Source organism: Gastrolobium bilobum, unplaced genomic scaffold, assembly GCF_033153095.1.
Source record: "Gastrolobium bilobum isolate Gb01-03AN ecotype WA unplaced genomic scaffold, APGP_CSIRO_Gbil_v1 utg2189, whole genome shotgun sequence".
Lineage (NCBI taxonomy): Eukaryota > Viridiplantae > Streptophyta > Magnoliopsida > Fabales > Fabaceae > Gastrolobium > Gastrolobium bilobum.
Genome location: NW_026898832.1, coordinates 37,467 through 53,703, shown reverse-complemented (window position 1 = coordinate 53,703; position 16,237 = coordinate 37,467). Strand labels below are relative to the sequence as shown.

The 16,237-nt window shown below is 35.3% G+C and overlaps 2 protein-coding genes across 2 annotated transcripts in view; one reads left to right on the top strand and one right to left on the bottom strand.

Annotated features, from left to right (window-relative positions):
• Positions 1 to 1,387: 1,387 nt before the first annotated feature.
• LOC133284546 (putative pentatricopeptide repeat-containing protein At3g08820) lies at positions 1,388 to 3,502 on the bottom strand (the record flags this gene model as incomplete). The annotated part of the gene is made up of 1 exon (XM_061481584.1): positions 1,388 to 3,502. A coding segment is annotated over one exon (2,046 nt), but the record flags the coding sequence as incomplete, so codon positions are not given.
• A 2,739-nt stretch (positions 3,503 to 6,241) lies between these two features.
• Positions 6,242 to 16,237, top strand: part of LOC133284545 (clustered mitochondria protein-like) — a 29,131-nt gene continuing 19,135 nt past the window's right edge. The window contains exons 1-23 of the mRNA XM_061481583.1: positions 6,242 to 6,317; positions 6,430 to 6,606; positions 6,709 to 6,770; positions 7,042 to 7,231; positions 7,307 to 7,447; positions 7,636 to 7,792; positions 7,875 to 8,068; positions 8,165 to 8,266; positions 9,259 to 9,394; positions 9,519 to 9,647; positions 10,132 to 10,298; positions 10,344 to 10,507; positions 11,204 to 11,308; positions 11,558 to 11,676; positions 12,311 to 12,419; positions 12,505 to 12,600; positions 12,791 to 12,886; positions 13,276 to 13,410; positions 13,636 to 13,806; positions 13,956 to 14,042; positions 14,838 to 14,972; positions 15,245 to 15,382; positions 15,690 to 15,758. Coding sequence (XP_061337567.1) covers positions 6,432 to 6,606; positions 6,709 to 6,770; positions 7,042 to 7,231; positions 7,307 to 7,447; positions 7,636 to 7,792; positions 7,875 to 8,068; positions 8,165 to 8,266; positions 9,259 to 9,394; positions 9,519 to 9,647; positions 10,132 to 10,298; positions 10,344 to 10,507; positions 11,204 to 11,308; positions 11,558 to 11,676; positions 12,311 to 12,419; positions 12,505 to 12,600; positions 12,791 to 12,886; positions 13,276 to 13,410; positions 13,636 to 13,806; positions 13,956 to 14,042; positions 14,838 to 14,972; positions 15,245 to 15,382; positions 15,690 to 15,758 — 2,877 coding nt within the window. The 5' untranslated portion in view covers positions 6,242 to 6,317; positions 6,430 to 6,431. The remainder of the gene's footprint in view (positions 6,318 to 6,429; positions 6,607 to 6,708; positions 6,771 to 7,041; positions 7,232 to 7,306; positions 7,448 to 7,635; positions 7,793 to 7,874; positions 8,069 to 8,164; positions 8,267 to 9,258; positions 9,395 to 9,518; positions 9,648 to 10,131; positions 10,299 to 10,343; positions 10,508 to 11,203; positions 11,309 to 11,557; positions 11,677 to 12,310; positions 12,420 to 12,504; positions 12,601 to 12,790; positions 12,887 to 13,275; positions 13,411 to 13,635; positions 13,807 to 13,955; positions 14,043 to 14,837; positions 14,973 to 15,244; positions 15,383 to 15,689; positions 15,759 to 16,237) is intronic.

Below are 16,237 nucleotides of genomic sequence, written 5' to 3'. Positions count from 1 at the left end.
GATGTTAAGCTTAGTTTCATTTATTCCGCAATGTCATATGGTTATAAGCACAGAATTGGTTATTTTAAATTCGGCTTTGTTCAAAAATGGTCTCCCGAAAGCTAAAAAATAAATTAAAATGTTGTTTGTATCCTAAAAGATGATAAAATACCCAATTTTAAAAAATATATATTAAAAGTGACATGATCCTTTGACACCGGTGTTAAACTAAAAAATTTGACATCAAATCTCAATCGTTGATTTTTCTCAATCTAATATTTATAATTTATTAAGAATTAAGAATTATGACCCAATAAATTATAACTATAAGATTCACAAAATTAACAATTAAAATTTAATGTCAAACTAAAAAGTTTGACCCAGGTATCAAAGAATTTTGCCCCATATTAGAATGTGAGTGCGGATAAATAAATATTAATGAAATAGTAATAAGAGTGTACAATGAAATTTATCAAAAAATAATAATTATTGAGAAGTGAATCTTTTTCAATTGATAAAAAATAAATTAAAAATATAAAATAATGTTATTTTAAATTTTTAAAAGGAAAGAACGAAATATTAAAATTGCAAAAAGAACAACATAGCATATAATCCATTTTTTTTAAAGTTACTTTAGATAACTTTGTCTCTTATTCACTAGAAGGGTTTGTTTTCCTGTAGGCTGTAACTAATGAGTGAGTGATGATGTGTTTAACAAAAAATAAAATAAAATGAGTGATGATGTTACAACTTTTTATGAAAAGATATTGAATGAAAAAGAGTTCGTGGAGGTGGGTTTGCGGAACTGACTACCCGGTTGGAAATTATTTTCGCAGCCATAACAAATGGATGAAATGGCTATGGTTTCACCCTAAATGGGGGAAACAGCCTTTATGTAAATGCAGTATGACTTGCCAATCAATTGCCAAAGGATGTTTGCATTCTTGCTAGACTTCCACCAGCTGACTGGTCTAAGTTGTATGTAAAGTTGATCTCAAATTTATGCTCAAGTTCTCCCAATTAGGAGCTCTGTCGAGCATAGTTTTCCAGAACCACAATTAGGTCCTTAGGGAATCAAAAAATAGTCAGCAAATACGTAATTCAAGGGCTCACTTGCAATCATTAAGACCTAGAGAAAAGTATTTGCATTCTCCAACATGACAGCAACTTTCAAGTTCATCTTTGGACCCAAATTGCTGCTTCAAATTGAGGGATGGAAGGAACATTTAACAAGTGGCCATTTCTCCATCTGAAAGCAGCAAAACTAACTCGGATCCCCACTATACTCAAGGCAGGTGCCAGATGTCATAGATTTCATTTTTACCCTTTTCAGAATATTTGTAAAGGGTTAACAGAAGTTACAGAAACACAAAATACCATTTCAACATATGCAAGAGAAACTTTGATGTCTGACAACTTTTGAAGTGAGTCAGACAATGAGTTGAGATTTTTTAGACCTCACAATGCATCAAAATTTTTACCAATAATCCCGACAAGAACATGAGCCTTCACTAAAACAATGGAATCTGTTATTATCCCTAATGATTATCTCTCTCCCCGTAACTTTCGAAATGAGTTTCATAGCCTCATGGCAATCGCCACATACACGAAGATTTTTAACAACACGAATCACATCTTTGGCGCTAGTATTGATCAATGCAAATGCAACAGCCAACTTCTCACTATGACAGCCAAGGAAGTACTCCTTCTCCTCCTCCTCTATATCAAAGAGCACAAAATCAGTGGTTGGATTATAACCAGCTTCTCTCAAGTCCTTAAATAATCTTTCAAGTTTTTCATATATCTTGTGTGATAAAGGATGAGAAGTGTCTCCTACAAGGAATTCATGAACGACCCCATCAACTTCAACCCAACTACAACCAGGTAATTTTTGCATGCCTTTCTCATTCAAAGTTGACCTAATTTTTTCTGCTTCATCCCATCTACGATTTGCTGAATATATATTTGATAAGAGAACATGATGTCCTGAATTCCATGGTTCTAACTCAATGAGCTGCTTCAACACATGTTCAGCCAATTGGGTATCCCGATGTAACCTACATCCTCCCAATAATGCCCCCCAAACAATAGCATTGGCCTTCATTGGCATACTCTTGATCAAATTCTGCGCTTCAAACAACAAACCTGCACGGGCTAGGAGATCCACCATGCATCCATAATGCTCAATAGCAGGAGTTACAGAAAAAACATGACTCATGCTATTAAAATAACGGCGACCATCATTAACAAGACCAGCATGAGTACACCCACAAAGTAAACCAACGAAAGTGTTCCCATCTGGCTGCATTCCATGCTTTTCCATTTGGCCAAATACTCCAAATGTAGCTCTGACATGTCCATTCATAGCCAGTCCAGAAATAACCGCGTTAAAGACCACACGATCTTTCCCCTTCATCATTTTAAAGACCTCCAATGCTTGTGCCATGCTTCCACATTTTGCATACAAGTCAATCAAGGCAGTACCTAAGACAGGATTAGACAAAAATTGATTAGCATCCATCAAACCCTTGGCCCAATTCCCCAAGTCCAGTGCTCCCAACCTTGCACATGCAGAAAGAACTCCCACCATGGCATAGCAATCCGGTTTCAGATTTTCTTTCTGCATTTCAAAGAACAAGTTAAGTGCTTCTTTAGGAAGCCCATTGGACGCATAACCCTGAATCATGGCACTCCAACAAACAATATCCTTCTCAAGCATTCCATCAAAGACACAACGTGCTTCTTCCATGCTTCCACATTTGGCATACATATCAACCAAAGAGGTGGCCACGAAGACATTCTTGTGCAAACCACTCTCAGTTATATATCTATCTATCCATTGTCCATTAACCAAATCCCCTAACCGAGTACAAGCATATAAAACACGAACAAGACTAAAACTATCAGGCCTCAAACCCATCTCCAACAACCCTTTAAACAAATCAATAGCTTCCTTATAATGGCCAGATTCAATATACCCACAAATGATTGCAGTCCAAGAAACAACATTTTTATCAGGAATATCATCAAACACCTTGCGTGCATCCTTCAAGTACCCACATTTCGAGTACAAACAAACGAGACTAGTCTTGACAAACACGTCAAAATCAAACCCCGTTTTGACAACGAGGGAATGAAGGTTAAGACCCAACTGGAAACACGAGAGCCTAGCACATGCCTTGAGGACAAAAGGGAAAGTGAAGTTATCAGGGATGAACCCCGCTATGCGCATTGAACCATAGAGTTGAATAGCATCATGGAAACAATCGTTGGACACCATCCCTCGAATCATGGTGTTCCAAAGATATATGTTTGGATCCTTGGTTTGGTTGAAAACAAGTTTGGTGTATTGTGTGTGACCAAAGTCTAAGCAAGAGCGCAAGATCATGTTAACAAGGTAGTTGTCTTGGTGGAGACAAAGACGGAAGAGGCGACAGTGGACATGCTTCACATGCTTGAAGGAGTTGAACCCTTCAACAAGGCACTTCTTAAGCTCCAAGGCCATGGAAAATGAAGATGTTGTAGTAATGTTTTATCATCTTCAAGTCATGGTATATCAACATATTTACCTCCTTTGTGAGCCATGTACAGATGCACTCATAACATCCATGTACAGTTGTACTCATAACATCTCACAAGAGGATCGGCAAAAACGAGCCAAACTTGTCTAGTAACTAGTCAAAAAATAGCCGGGAAATGAGCTGTAAACCCGAGCCAACTTGGCTCGTTTCAACTCGTGAGCCAGCTCATGGGTTGAGTTTTTTTTTATAAAAAAATACAAAATACAATATAAAAAAATGGACAAAACCCACACACATGTTGTCATCACTTTTCTTCCTTCTTTAAACTTAAGTCCCTAATCTTCTCACATCCCTGCCATTTTTATATTGTTAGGCTGTGCTGGCTCTGTTTGGTTCAAATATCATACCCACTTGGTAGCAAGTGTTCTGATTGTTTCTGGATGTTGATGCAAATTTATTGTGAAGAAAATTCGAAACTAAAATATTTTGTTTTTATTTCTTATTTTGTAACCCTTTGTTTAAGCTAATGGAAGCCACATAACTGGTGCATTAATACTATATGGTCATTTAAATAGGCTGAAAAAAAGCCAACCCGCGAGCCAATTTTCGAGCCAACTCGTGAGCTATTTTTTCAACCCAACCCACGAGCCATAATTTTGAGCCAACCTAGAGCCAACCGAACCCGACTCGTGTCGGGTTGGGTTGGATTTTCTGGCTCGTTTTTTTTCGAGCTAACCCTAACCCGGTTCATTTTTTCCGGGTTGAATGCGGGTTGGGTCGGGTCGGGTTGACCCATTTTGCCAACCCTGCTCGTAAGTGCCAATTGAACCAGACGCTTTGTGTTGGGAGCTATAATGCACGGACACGGGACACGACACGCCGACACGTTAATTCTAAAAAATGGCATATTTCGACATGTTGGGACACGTTTTGATATTAAATAATATTTTTAATATATATAATATAATTTATATTTAATACATATAACAGTTCATAATAAGTCATATAACCAATCAAATATTCAAATTTAATAACATAAATAAAAAACAATTTGTACCTTGTTAATTTTACATGTCAAATTTCATAACAGAAAAAATTGATTTATAAATGATTTTTTTTTATTTTTAGTTAATAAAATAAAATTAAGACTAAAAAAAAAGTGTCAGAACGTTGACCATGTGTCAAAAAAAGTTGACTGCGTGTCGAAAAATGTGTCGGGGCGTGTCGGAGAGTTGACCATGTGTCCCGAAATGTTGACCGCGTGTCGGACGCGTGTCGGAATGTGTCCGTGTCGAACACGTGTCCGACATGCATTTTTTTTTGAAAAATAGCGTGTCCGGGTATTTGAGGTTGGGAGGACTCACCAACCCCAATGGTAGCTTAGTTGGTAAATGAGCTTTCAAGGGTTTGCTTGGGTTAAGAGTTCAAATCTCTTATCAAGCAAATTCTTGAAAAATCTTTAGGGGCAGTGTGCCTCTCTCCTCGAAGGGGGATTAGTCTCATCCTTTCTTTGGTAGCGAAGCTCAATGCACCTGCTGTTCCAACCAGGGTAGCCATCGCTATATTTTGAGGATAAGGTGTCCGTGGGAGGTTAAATGGAGATACCTCCAATTATACCGAAAAAAAAGAGGACTCTTAAGACGAGAATTTGATAATTATATTGATTATTGAGTAAAATCACTTTTGGTCCCTAATAAAAAACACGGTCCCCACTTTTGTCCTTTACAAAAACAAAAAGTCAACTTTTGATCCTTTAGTCGACAATTTCAGTTCTTTGAACTTATGGCCCCTTAGAAATTCAATGAAGACCCATTTTGGCCTTTGAAAAATGACTAATATGGGTTTTTTTTTGCAAGAGACAAAAATGGGGACCGTATTTTTTGTTAGGGACCCACAAGAGACTTTACTCTTGATTATTACCTCTTAAAAACAAATTTTACCTGTAAGAATACTTGGTGTATCTGATGCGGGCTCATAGAAAATAAATTTGATTTTAATTGATACCATTGCGACTTCAGCAAGTACATCGGTCATCTATGTTGCACCGACATCGACATGGGACACGGAATACGACACGACACTCCGACACGTTAATTCTAAAAATGTTAAATTTCGACACGTTAGGACACATTTTAATATTGTATAATATTTTTAATTTATGTAGTGTATATTATATTTAATATTTAATAATTTAACAAAAAAATAAAGCTAAACTTATAATACCCATCAATTTTGTAATGAAATATAAGATATCCCAAATGTTTATATTAAACTCAATAAAATAGTAATCGTAATCCAACAAATTTAATAGTTGGAACTCAAAATGCAACGCAACGTAACATTTAAACCATTTTTTGAGTCTTTTCAATGAGTATTGGAGTGTCGGTGAATGTCGAATATGGCACGTTAGAGACTTTGAAGTGTCGGTGGTTCATAATCGATCGTAATAAAGTGATTAAAAAATGAGATTGTCAATCGGTAACTTATCTACGCTTTTTTTTAGCTAAATTCTAAAACAGGCAATTCTTTTATGTCGTGTGATTTCTTGACAAAAAATCAAAAAATATTTTGTTTGGTGATCTTGAAGTTAATGAAATACCAAAGAGTAGAAGGTTAAAAGAGGAAAAGAAGTGAAGGCAATTGAAAGAAAAGGCCCAGCCCACTATAGTTATTGGAAATAGCTGTTGATTCGCTTCCCTGCCTCTTTATTTCGTCGTCTCTTATAACCATAACCAAAACCTCTCTCCGATTTCTCAAACTAAAACCCCCATTTCTCTATGCTTTTTCTTCTTCCTCTGTAATCGCCAAGTTCCTCTGGTAATCTCGCACTATTTTTCACAGAGAACTTGAAAAAGCAAAAATTTGTATATATATACAATAGTAACATTAGTAGTGACTGACACTGTTTGATTATTTGGTTTGAATTCAGAAATGGCTGGAAAGTCAAGCAAAGGAAGGAGCAGAAGAGGTTCGCATAATAATAATACCAAGAACAATAACAATGGTTCAGAACACATTCCAGCAAAAGCAAAGGACAATAAAGAAGAGGTAAAAGTGGTTGAAGCAGCTGATGAAACGCCAAATGCAGAGACAGAACAAAAACAAGGTCAACCTCTGATATTTGATATGCATTGCATTGTTTTTTCAATTTAATCAATTTAATAATAATAAAATAAAATTTGTGTTGAGTAATGCCTTGATGGTGCAGGTGATCTTCTCCTTTACTCTGTCTCTGTTAAAACGCAAACTGGGGACAAGCTCGACCTAAAGGTGAATTTATGTGTGAAAAGTCATATGTTGTTATAATTTAGGGGATTATTTCTCTCATGTAATATGAGTGAAGTTCTCTTTAAGTTCTCTCGTGCTAAGAGACAAATAAAGTGAGCCCCACCAATTTAAAAAAAAAAAAGAAAAAAAGAAAAAATAGAGGCACATTTTTCGAAGTGAGAGCAATTTCATGAAACATAAGAGTATGATTTCTCTATAATTTATTATCAAAGCAGTGTTCTAAGTTAAGTTGTTTGATAAATTTGGTTAATAGTTGAGCCCTGGAGACACTGTAATGGAAGTAAGACAGCTCCTTCTTGATACTCCGGACACGTGTTATATCACGTGCTATCATTTGTTCTTACACACAAAGGATGGATCCTCTCATCACCTGGAAGATTACAGCACAATTTCAGATGTAGCTGACATTACCACTGGTGGTTGTTCCTTGGAAATGGTTCCTGGTATGATGAATTGTGTATCTTTATGTTTCTTGAAGCATGTTTTGGGAAGTCAAAGTTAATTAATTGTCTTTGCAGCATTGTATGATGATAGAACCATGAGGGCTCATGTTCATCATACGAGAGAGTTGCTTTCCCTTTCGGACCTTCATGCTTCCTTGTCCACCTCACTTGCCCCGCCGAATGAGGTAGCACAGAATAAAGCTGCAAATTCTGGAGGTATGGGATAGTTCTATTCTCTTTATTGGTTTTTGGCTATATTTTATTACTGTTTTGTACCTTGTTTTTTGAGTTTTATGAGTCCTTGTTAAGCTATGCTTAGCTGGTTGCTGTTTAGTACGTTATCACTCTATGAAATATGTAAATGTGTAATTAGTAGTCTTCTTCTGCATTTCCTTGAATATCAGATACATTGAAAACTGAGGTTCCGGAGCTTGATGGACTTGGTTATATGGATGATGTCTCTGATTCATTGGGTAATTTGCTAGCGTCCCCGCTGAAAGAGGTTAAGTGCATGGAGAGCATAGTGTTTTCGTCTTTTAATCCTCCTCCAAGCTATAGAAGGTAACTCGAGAAATGTGTTCGAAGTTAATATATATCATATCCTTGTTTAATGGCATCTGACAAGGTGTTCTGTGGTTTGCAGGCTTGTTGGAGATTTGCTTTATTTAGATGTGATAACTCTGGAGGGTAATAAACTTTGTATAACGGGAAGTACAAGGATGTTTTATGTCAACTCCAGCACGGAAAATACTTTTGACTCGAGGCCAAGCAAAGCTACTTTTGAAGCAACAACTCTTGTTTCTCTCTTACAAATGATTAGCCCCAAGTTCAAAAAAGGTAATGAAGTGCATTTAAGTACTCATTGTTTTAAGATTTAAGTTTGTCAATTTGGGCTTTGAGAATCAAAACTTATATCCTTGTTCAATTATAAAGCTTTCCGGGAAATTTTGGAGCAGAGAGCTGCTGCCCATCCTTTTGAAAATGTGCAGTCTGTGTTGTCACCTAATTCATGGCTTGGATTATACCCAGCTCCTGGTGAGCTCTGCCTCCGGCAATTTGTTTCATCAGTATTATATTTTCAATTCTTTATGTTATAGTAACTTGTGCTCCTAGAGTTGGGTAAGTGGGTTGGTTTTCCTTTAGTGGTCGGTGATATATTTTTTCTTTTTGTCTTCTGTGATGGAAAATTGAAAATCTTGTTTTTGGCATATCTTGAACTTGGTGCAGTTGGCTAGTAAGCTCACATGCATTCTTGTGATTATTATTTTTATTTTTTTGGTAAACATTATTTACTTTGTTTTATCACTTGCATGTGAGGCTATTAACAGATACTTTCTTGATGAAAAAACTTTAATAACTTGCTACCAAGGATAAATGCTTCTGATACTTTTTTGAAGATGATTTCTATTGGTTATTTTATTATATGATGTTATTTAATTTATATTTTGTGTGATAAAATCTAATTATTTTTATTAAGAGGTGAGCTGAAAATTTCCAACTCCATTAACATTAAAATGCTTATTCAACTGACACAGCATCCATTTTATTCTTTGTTAATATCTTACAATTTACAAATACCCGTTGAACATGACAACGTTTCAGTTGTTAAAGCAGAAGTCAACTTTTTGAAGCTTTTATTCTAACCTAGTGATTTTTTCGTCCGTCTATGGTCCCCACACTGTAAATCATAGTGTGGATTTGAAACTTTATTCAGTGTTGATGAAAGGCGATTGAGAATCTTTTTTTCAAAAAAAAAAAAGAGGAAAAAAAAATGATGATTGAGAAACGTGGGGTAGTTTGAGGTAGTTGATATTAATTATTCTGATTGTTTCACTTTATATGACTTGAGATTCAACTTTCAATGGCACAAAATCATTCATTCAATATGCATACTTATTAGCAGAACGATTTTATAGTTTATTTTATTAACTTTTCATCTTACATGGCTATGCATGTAGCACTGAGTAAATTGTAATTGAGAATTGCTGTGTTGCTCTATTTTGTAAATTCATTTCTTTCATTGGCAGACCACAGAAGAGACTCTGCTAGGTCTGAGAATTCCTTGACTCTTCTATATGGAAGTGAGCCAATTGGAATGCAAAGAGATTGGAATGAAGAGCTGCAATCTTGTCGAGAATTTCCTCATACAAGTCCACAGGAGAGGTACCTTTACATGATTCATAACTTGATGACTTCAAAAGTATGAATGTCCTTTAGTTTTTTCTATTGGCGATGACTTGACTCATTTATTATCTACATTTCATGGGTGAGCTGTCCATTATTGCAGGATTGTGCAGCATAGGGCACTTTATAAAGTGACATCAGACTTTGTTGATGCAGCTATTAATGGTGCTATTGGAGTGATTAGCGGCTGCATTTCTCCAATAAACCCAACCGACCCTGAATGTTTTCACATGTTAGTTTGACCTAATGTTTAAAATTAAGAAATTTATCCAAAATATTATTGACTTTCTTGAAATTCTAAATAGTTTTTCCTGCATTCTGATATTGTTTTTTATTCTGATATTGTTTTTTATTCTGATATTGTTTTCTTGAAATTAAGTATGCTCTAGTGCAAGCTACATATTACGCTTTTCTTGGTTTTTTGGGGTTGGGGGTCGAAGATACTCCCCCTTGGCCTATAAAACTTCCTTGTGAAGGACTTGTCTGTTACACGACTGTCTCAAGTATGGTACACAATTATGGAAAAAGTATGTTATATAATATAATATAATACTGTTCTTTCTCATGTTTATAATACTTGTTGAAATCGTCATTGTTGTAGCTGATTTGTCGTGCACTGTTTTCATCTGTGAGATTTCCCTTTTCTCTGCACAAAAGCTTGACTTTATTCAATGTAAGGTGTTGGCTTATCAGTGTTTTTTGTGTTCTTGTAATAGATACGTGCACAACAATATATTCTTTAGTTTTGCTGTTGATGCTGACCTTAAGCAGCTGTCAAAGAAAACTACAGATGCTAATTCAAAAACATGGAGCACAGGCACTCTGCACTGTTCTTCTGAAAAATCTTCAGACTTACATGTTCCCAATGGGGGGGAAAATAATGGTTCAAGTTTGGAAGATCTTATTAATGGCATGGAAGTCACTCAAGATATTCCTCCTGAAGCACATCTTGCTGAGAGTGAGCAGACCACATATGCTTCTGCAAATAATGAATTGAAGGGCACAAAGGCTTACCAGGAAGTTGATGTCCCAGGACTTTATAATCTTGCTATGGCTATAATTGACTACAGGGGTCACAGAGTGGTAGCTCAGGTGTGCTCTGAAGTAGAAGTTTACCTATTGATAGCTTCCTCCTTTTCAAAAAAATGCAATTAATTATAGGGTTCAAGATTTTACTTGTGGTGCATTCAATTTTTTTGTCTAAGCATAGATATGGCTGTTTGGTGTTTTTGTCATACTCTCATACATATTTGTATGAATTGAACTATTCTTGCTTTTGTTTTTGTAACTTTTGTGCTAAACACTTTGAATCAAAACAGCTACGAGTGGTAAGAAACAGAATCTGAATGACACTAAAATGGGTGGAAATGGCTGTACAATGTGCCAAAACATGTGCATCTTTTATTCTATTTGGTTTTATGAACATATATTGTGTAGTACTGCTAATACTTTTTTAAAAATAAAATAAAATGATGTACATATAAATATATATTTTAAATATTTCATTTAAAGTACAGAAGACATCCTAATGTTGTACGTGTATTGCTATCTATTCAGAATAGATTTGTATGACATCTCAATGGTTGCTATTAATAATCCTGCATTGATTAAGAAATCTAGATAAGTCCTTTTTGTTGAATTCTTTTGCTTGAGATGATAGCTGGCTAGATTTTAAACTGTGTTTATTTATAATGGAAGTAAGACAAATTTTTTGTTAATGTAAAACCCATTAATCCGTGTTGACAATTACATTTCTGTTGAGATTTCAAATTATTTATTTCGCTGCAGAGTGTCTTACCAGGCATTCTTCAAGGGGACAAGATGGACTCCGTCCTGTATGGCTCTGTTGATAAGGGAAAGAAAATTTGCTGGAATGAAGATTTTCATTCTAAGGTAAGAAGGATGCTGAACTTTTAATTTATTTTAGTGAGTGTATCAGATTTGAATTTTTAGCATTTATTGCAACTGCATTGCGAATGAAACCATGCTTACATTGGTGAAAATATAAGCAAATTTTCTGTTAAAGGAAATAACATTTTTATCTGTGAATTGTAAATAAGAATTCTTTTTAGGGGTTGCTATTTTCTGCATTCTCTATCAAATGGATTTCTTTTGTATTTTTTTAAGCTCTTCTTATTTCAGGTATCCGAGGCTGCCAAACGCCTTCATTTGAAGGAGCACTCAGTCATGGATGGATCTGGAAACGTTTTCAAATTAGCTGCACCAGTGGAAAGCAAGGGCATTGTTGGCAGTGACGACAGGTAGTTTCTTTCTTGGGGTGGTTTGTTTGGTGACCTTTTCTCAGCAGATTTTCAAAAGCTTCATATGATAGGAAGCTAGGCTTGATTTTCTTCTATACTTAAAATTGTAATTTTGATATTAATGACATATGTAATGCCATTCTGGATTTCTTTGTATGTTATTTATGGTTGAACTGAATAGTGTTATTGAACACTGGTAATAGGAAGTTTATCAACAACAGTTATTAGTAACATCGTTCAAGTTTAGTTTAATACACTTGAGATTGTGATTTGGGCGTTGATAATACTTGTAACTCCATTCTGGCCTTCTTTTGTATGTTATTTATGGTTGAAGAATGTGATTGAACACTGATAAACAAGAAGTTTGTCAACCATAATTACTAGTTACCTAGTCCAAGTTTAGTTTAATACACTTAAGACTGTGATGGGCTTTGCTGATATATGTTACTCCATTCTGGCTTTCTTTTGTATATTATTTGTGGTTGAATAATGTTCCTGAAGGTAAATAGGAAGCTTGTCAACCATATGTTATTAGCTATGATGTTCAACTTCGGTTCAATACAAACTTGAATTTGTGTCAATTATTGTCTACTGTGCCATGAACTGATGTGCTTTTCTTTTGAAATCAAATCAGGCATTATCTGCTAGAGTTGTTGAGGGTAACTCCCCGGGATGCAAACTATACTGAACCTGATTCTCAATTTTGTATCTTAAGAGCAGAATTAATTGATGCCTTCTGCCAGGTAAGTAAAGTACTCCAATATAAACAATATTCGGGGATTTCCTTTGCATATTCAGTTTCACATAGCTTGCACTTTGTGGACATAGGCTGAAGCAGTTAAATCAAAATCCAAGGAGACTAATTCTGAGGGGACAAATAAATTGGCAACTGATTCTCAAAATGTTGCTGATGCTGACAAGCCGGTAAGCATTGTTGCATATATAAGTGTCGTGCTTAACTTGTGTTTTTCTGAAACAAAATCTTTCTTTATGCATTCCTGCCTCCGTGGATAATGTGCACTTCACATTGTAAGTACAGTACTCCAATATAAACAATATTTGGGGATTTCCTTTGTATATTCAGTTTCACATAGCTTGCCCTTTGTGGGAATAGGCCGAAGCAGTTAAATCAAAATCCAAGGAGACTAATTCTGAGGGGAAAAATAACTTGGCAACTGATTCTCAAAATGTTGATGATGCTGACAAGCCTGTAAGCATTGTTGCAGATTTAAATCGTACTTAATTAAGTTGTGTTCTTCTGAAACAAATTCTTTCTTCATGCATTTCTGCTTCCAAGGATAATGTGGACTTGGATTTAAGGGTGTCCATGTGTTATGACTTGGATTTATATCATCACCACCTCTGTTTTGTAAATAAACTACTTGTTTCAACTTCATCTAGTACCAGTCTCACTTTTTTTTGTCCTGCTGAACTACCAAACATTGGTTATATAGCACATATTCTGTATTCTAAGTATCATGTCAAATGACTAGTCTGGTTATCAGTTTAGGACTAGCAGGAAATACGGATATTTTTTGGAGATTTAGTTCCAATATAACAGATAAACTCTGATTATGTGCTTTTGATTGCTTTCTGCAGGATTTGACAAAGGAAAAGAAAACGGAGGATGCCAAAGAACTTTCTTCTGCATCTGCAGAAGGCTCTGATCATTATGATGAAATAGTGTTTAACCCAAATGTTTTCACTGAATTCAAACTAGCTGGGAGCCCAGAGGTTTCTTCTGAATCTTGTGTTGCATTTATCTATGCCTAACAATTGGTCTTTCCCCTTTCTATGTGTGTATGTGTGACTTTGTTTGTGTGTTTATTTATGTATCTGACTGTTCATCCTTTCCTACATCCCTGGGTGCATATGTGTGTGCTTTCTGTATGAAAATTCATGTTTCACTCTGAGCGCTCATGATATTCTTATATTGTTATGTTTGATCATATTCACCAGGAAATAGCTGCGGATGAAAACAATGTGAGAAAAGTTAGTCTATATCTTACTGATGTTGTGATTCCAAAGTTTATACAAGATCTATGCACACTTGAGGTTTCACCTATGGACGGTCAAACATTAATAGAAGCACTCCATGCTCATGGAATTAATGTTCGCTATATTGGCAAAGTACGCTCTATATTTTGGTTAATATTTCTGAAACAATTGCTTTGGGAGTTGGTCAACAGAATCAAGTTCCAATTATTTGGTGGTTTTCTTGTCATTTGATAATTCTTATATTCTTCTGGCATCTCCTTATTTCTGTCATTCTGTGAAAGGTGGCTGGTGGGACTAAACATCTATCTCATCTGTGGGATCTTTGTACTAATGAGATTGTTGTCAGATCTTCCAAGCACATTATCAAGGTGGTTAAATCTTTCTCACCTGCTTAGCCACTTCAACATTTTCTTTTTTTGTCTCTTATTTGGTTTTTAAATCTGAAAGTGTTTTTGATTTTGAAATTTTTGCTGGAAGAATCAGTGTAAAGGGGAGTTCTCCATTTTAACTTGTTAGTTGTCTCAATGGTGGCCAGTTCAAACTCTTGTCATTTTTATAGGGAGATTATGCATATCCCTTGTTAATTTTTAATTATATCTTCAACACTTTGACAGTGATTATTTTTAGGCAGTCAAATATTATGTTACATGATGTAAGTTGTGTTATGTTATCCCTTCTAACTATGTATTACGGGTATTACATAGTTATAATATTAATTTTTTTTTTCTCTCTCCTAGTCAGCCAACAACTTTTGATAAGTGACTGAGGAGAGAGATTTTTTTTTTTTAATGTTATAACTATGTATTACCCGTAGTACATAGTTATAAGGAGGGTAACATGACACAACTTACATCATGTAACATAATACTTACATTTCCCTTATTTTTATCTAGTAGATTATTAACTGTGTCATGCTCAACATCTTGTGTTCCTCCTTTTTGATATAAACGAATATGTGGATGCCTTCTTACTTCGTTGATATACAATATTGCATGTGCATGAGGAATTTGATATACTTTCTTCTATGTTGACTTGTTGGCTCATACAGAGGATAAGCCATTGTTTGAAAATCACTTGTTAAATTAATTCACGTGCACCAATAACATGCATATTAAGCTTCTGATATTCTGTGGTTTTGTTTGGCAATGACAAACGATTTTCAGGATGTATTGAGAGACACTGCGGACCATGATCTTGCTCCGGCAATATCTCATTTGTTGAACTGCTTATTTGGAAGTTGTCAAGCTCCTGGTGCAAAAGTAATTGCTAATGGCACCCAGTCTGGAACTCCTAAAAAGGTTTGTCCAGTATGGTTGGATCATTTCAAGATATCTGCAACTATTTCCAGCTAATCTGCTAGTTCTTTTAGTCTATGATCCCTTGAATTGATCTATGAACTTTTCCTTCTTAGGCAGTACAAATTATTTTTCATCTAATCTTTTTGTTTTGCTGTCAAATTTTGTAAGCTATATAAAGTTCCAGCTAAATAGTTTGTAATGCAGTGTGCCTATGAGGTCCTTAGGAATGATTCATCCTTGCTTTTCATTTACAGGAACATGCAGGGCACCAGTCTCCAGGTAAGCATTCCAAAAGGCAAGCACGATGGAAAGACAGGGCTTCTTTAAGAAAGAGTCAACCTTTGTATATTAATATTAACTCTGAAGCTCTTTGGTCTGACATTCAAGAATTTGCAATGATCAAATACAAGGTATCAGTTGTTGCCTAAGATGAATGTATAATTTTCACCGGGACAATGTAATACTATGAAGTTGGGTGTTTTCAATCTGGTTAAAGCACGTATGCACGCATTTACATTTTGTTTTTCTGACTGTTTTTCGTTGAATCAGATGTGTGGCTATGGCAGTAATCATTGTAGAGTTTGCTTAGTACATCCATAATATATGTTATTACATTCATTCTGTGGGATCTAAACGTCTGTCTTTTGGTACTGTGAAATTGGTCCTCTGCACATTTTATGTTTCTTTCTTTATTTCTTTGTTGATTTATTGTTGCAGTTTGAGTTGCCTGAGGATGCAAGGTCACGTGTGAAGAAAATTTCTGTTATGCGTAATTTGTGTCAGAAGGTAAGTATTATTCATTCAGTTCATATTTGAATTTGTTCGTGTTGTAGTTATGCAAATGATTTTAACTTAATTTTTCTATGTCTGATTTGTTTCAATTCTTTCGATAGCCCCCCCTCCCCAAAACACATTTTGCTCTAGATTTATGCTTACTCGTTAACCTTTGCATCATGTGGAGAGTTTCTCATCTTAACCTTGTGTATCTTGATGCATGTTAGAAAGGTTAGGACTGTAAAACCTATTCCTTCTATCGTATGTAAATGATATTCATTTTTCTAACTTTATTATGCTTTTGATATTTTGATCCTCTCTCTCTCTCTACTTTCCTCATGTTTTTGTGCAATGTATGTTTGCGCTTAATGTCTGCAAATATCATAATACCTTAAAATAGTTGTTCAGAGGATCTTAACATTATTCACTACTACATCTGATGTGAAGAGTTATCGAATATTACTTTTAACCTCTTTTGCCATTCCTCTATT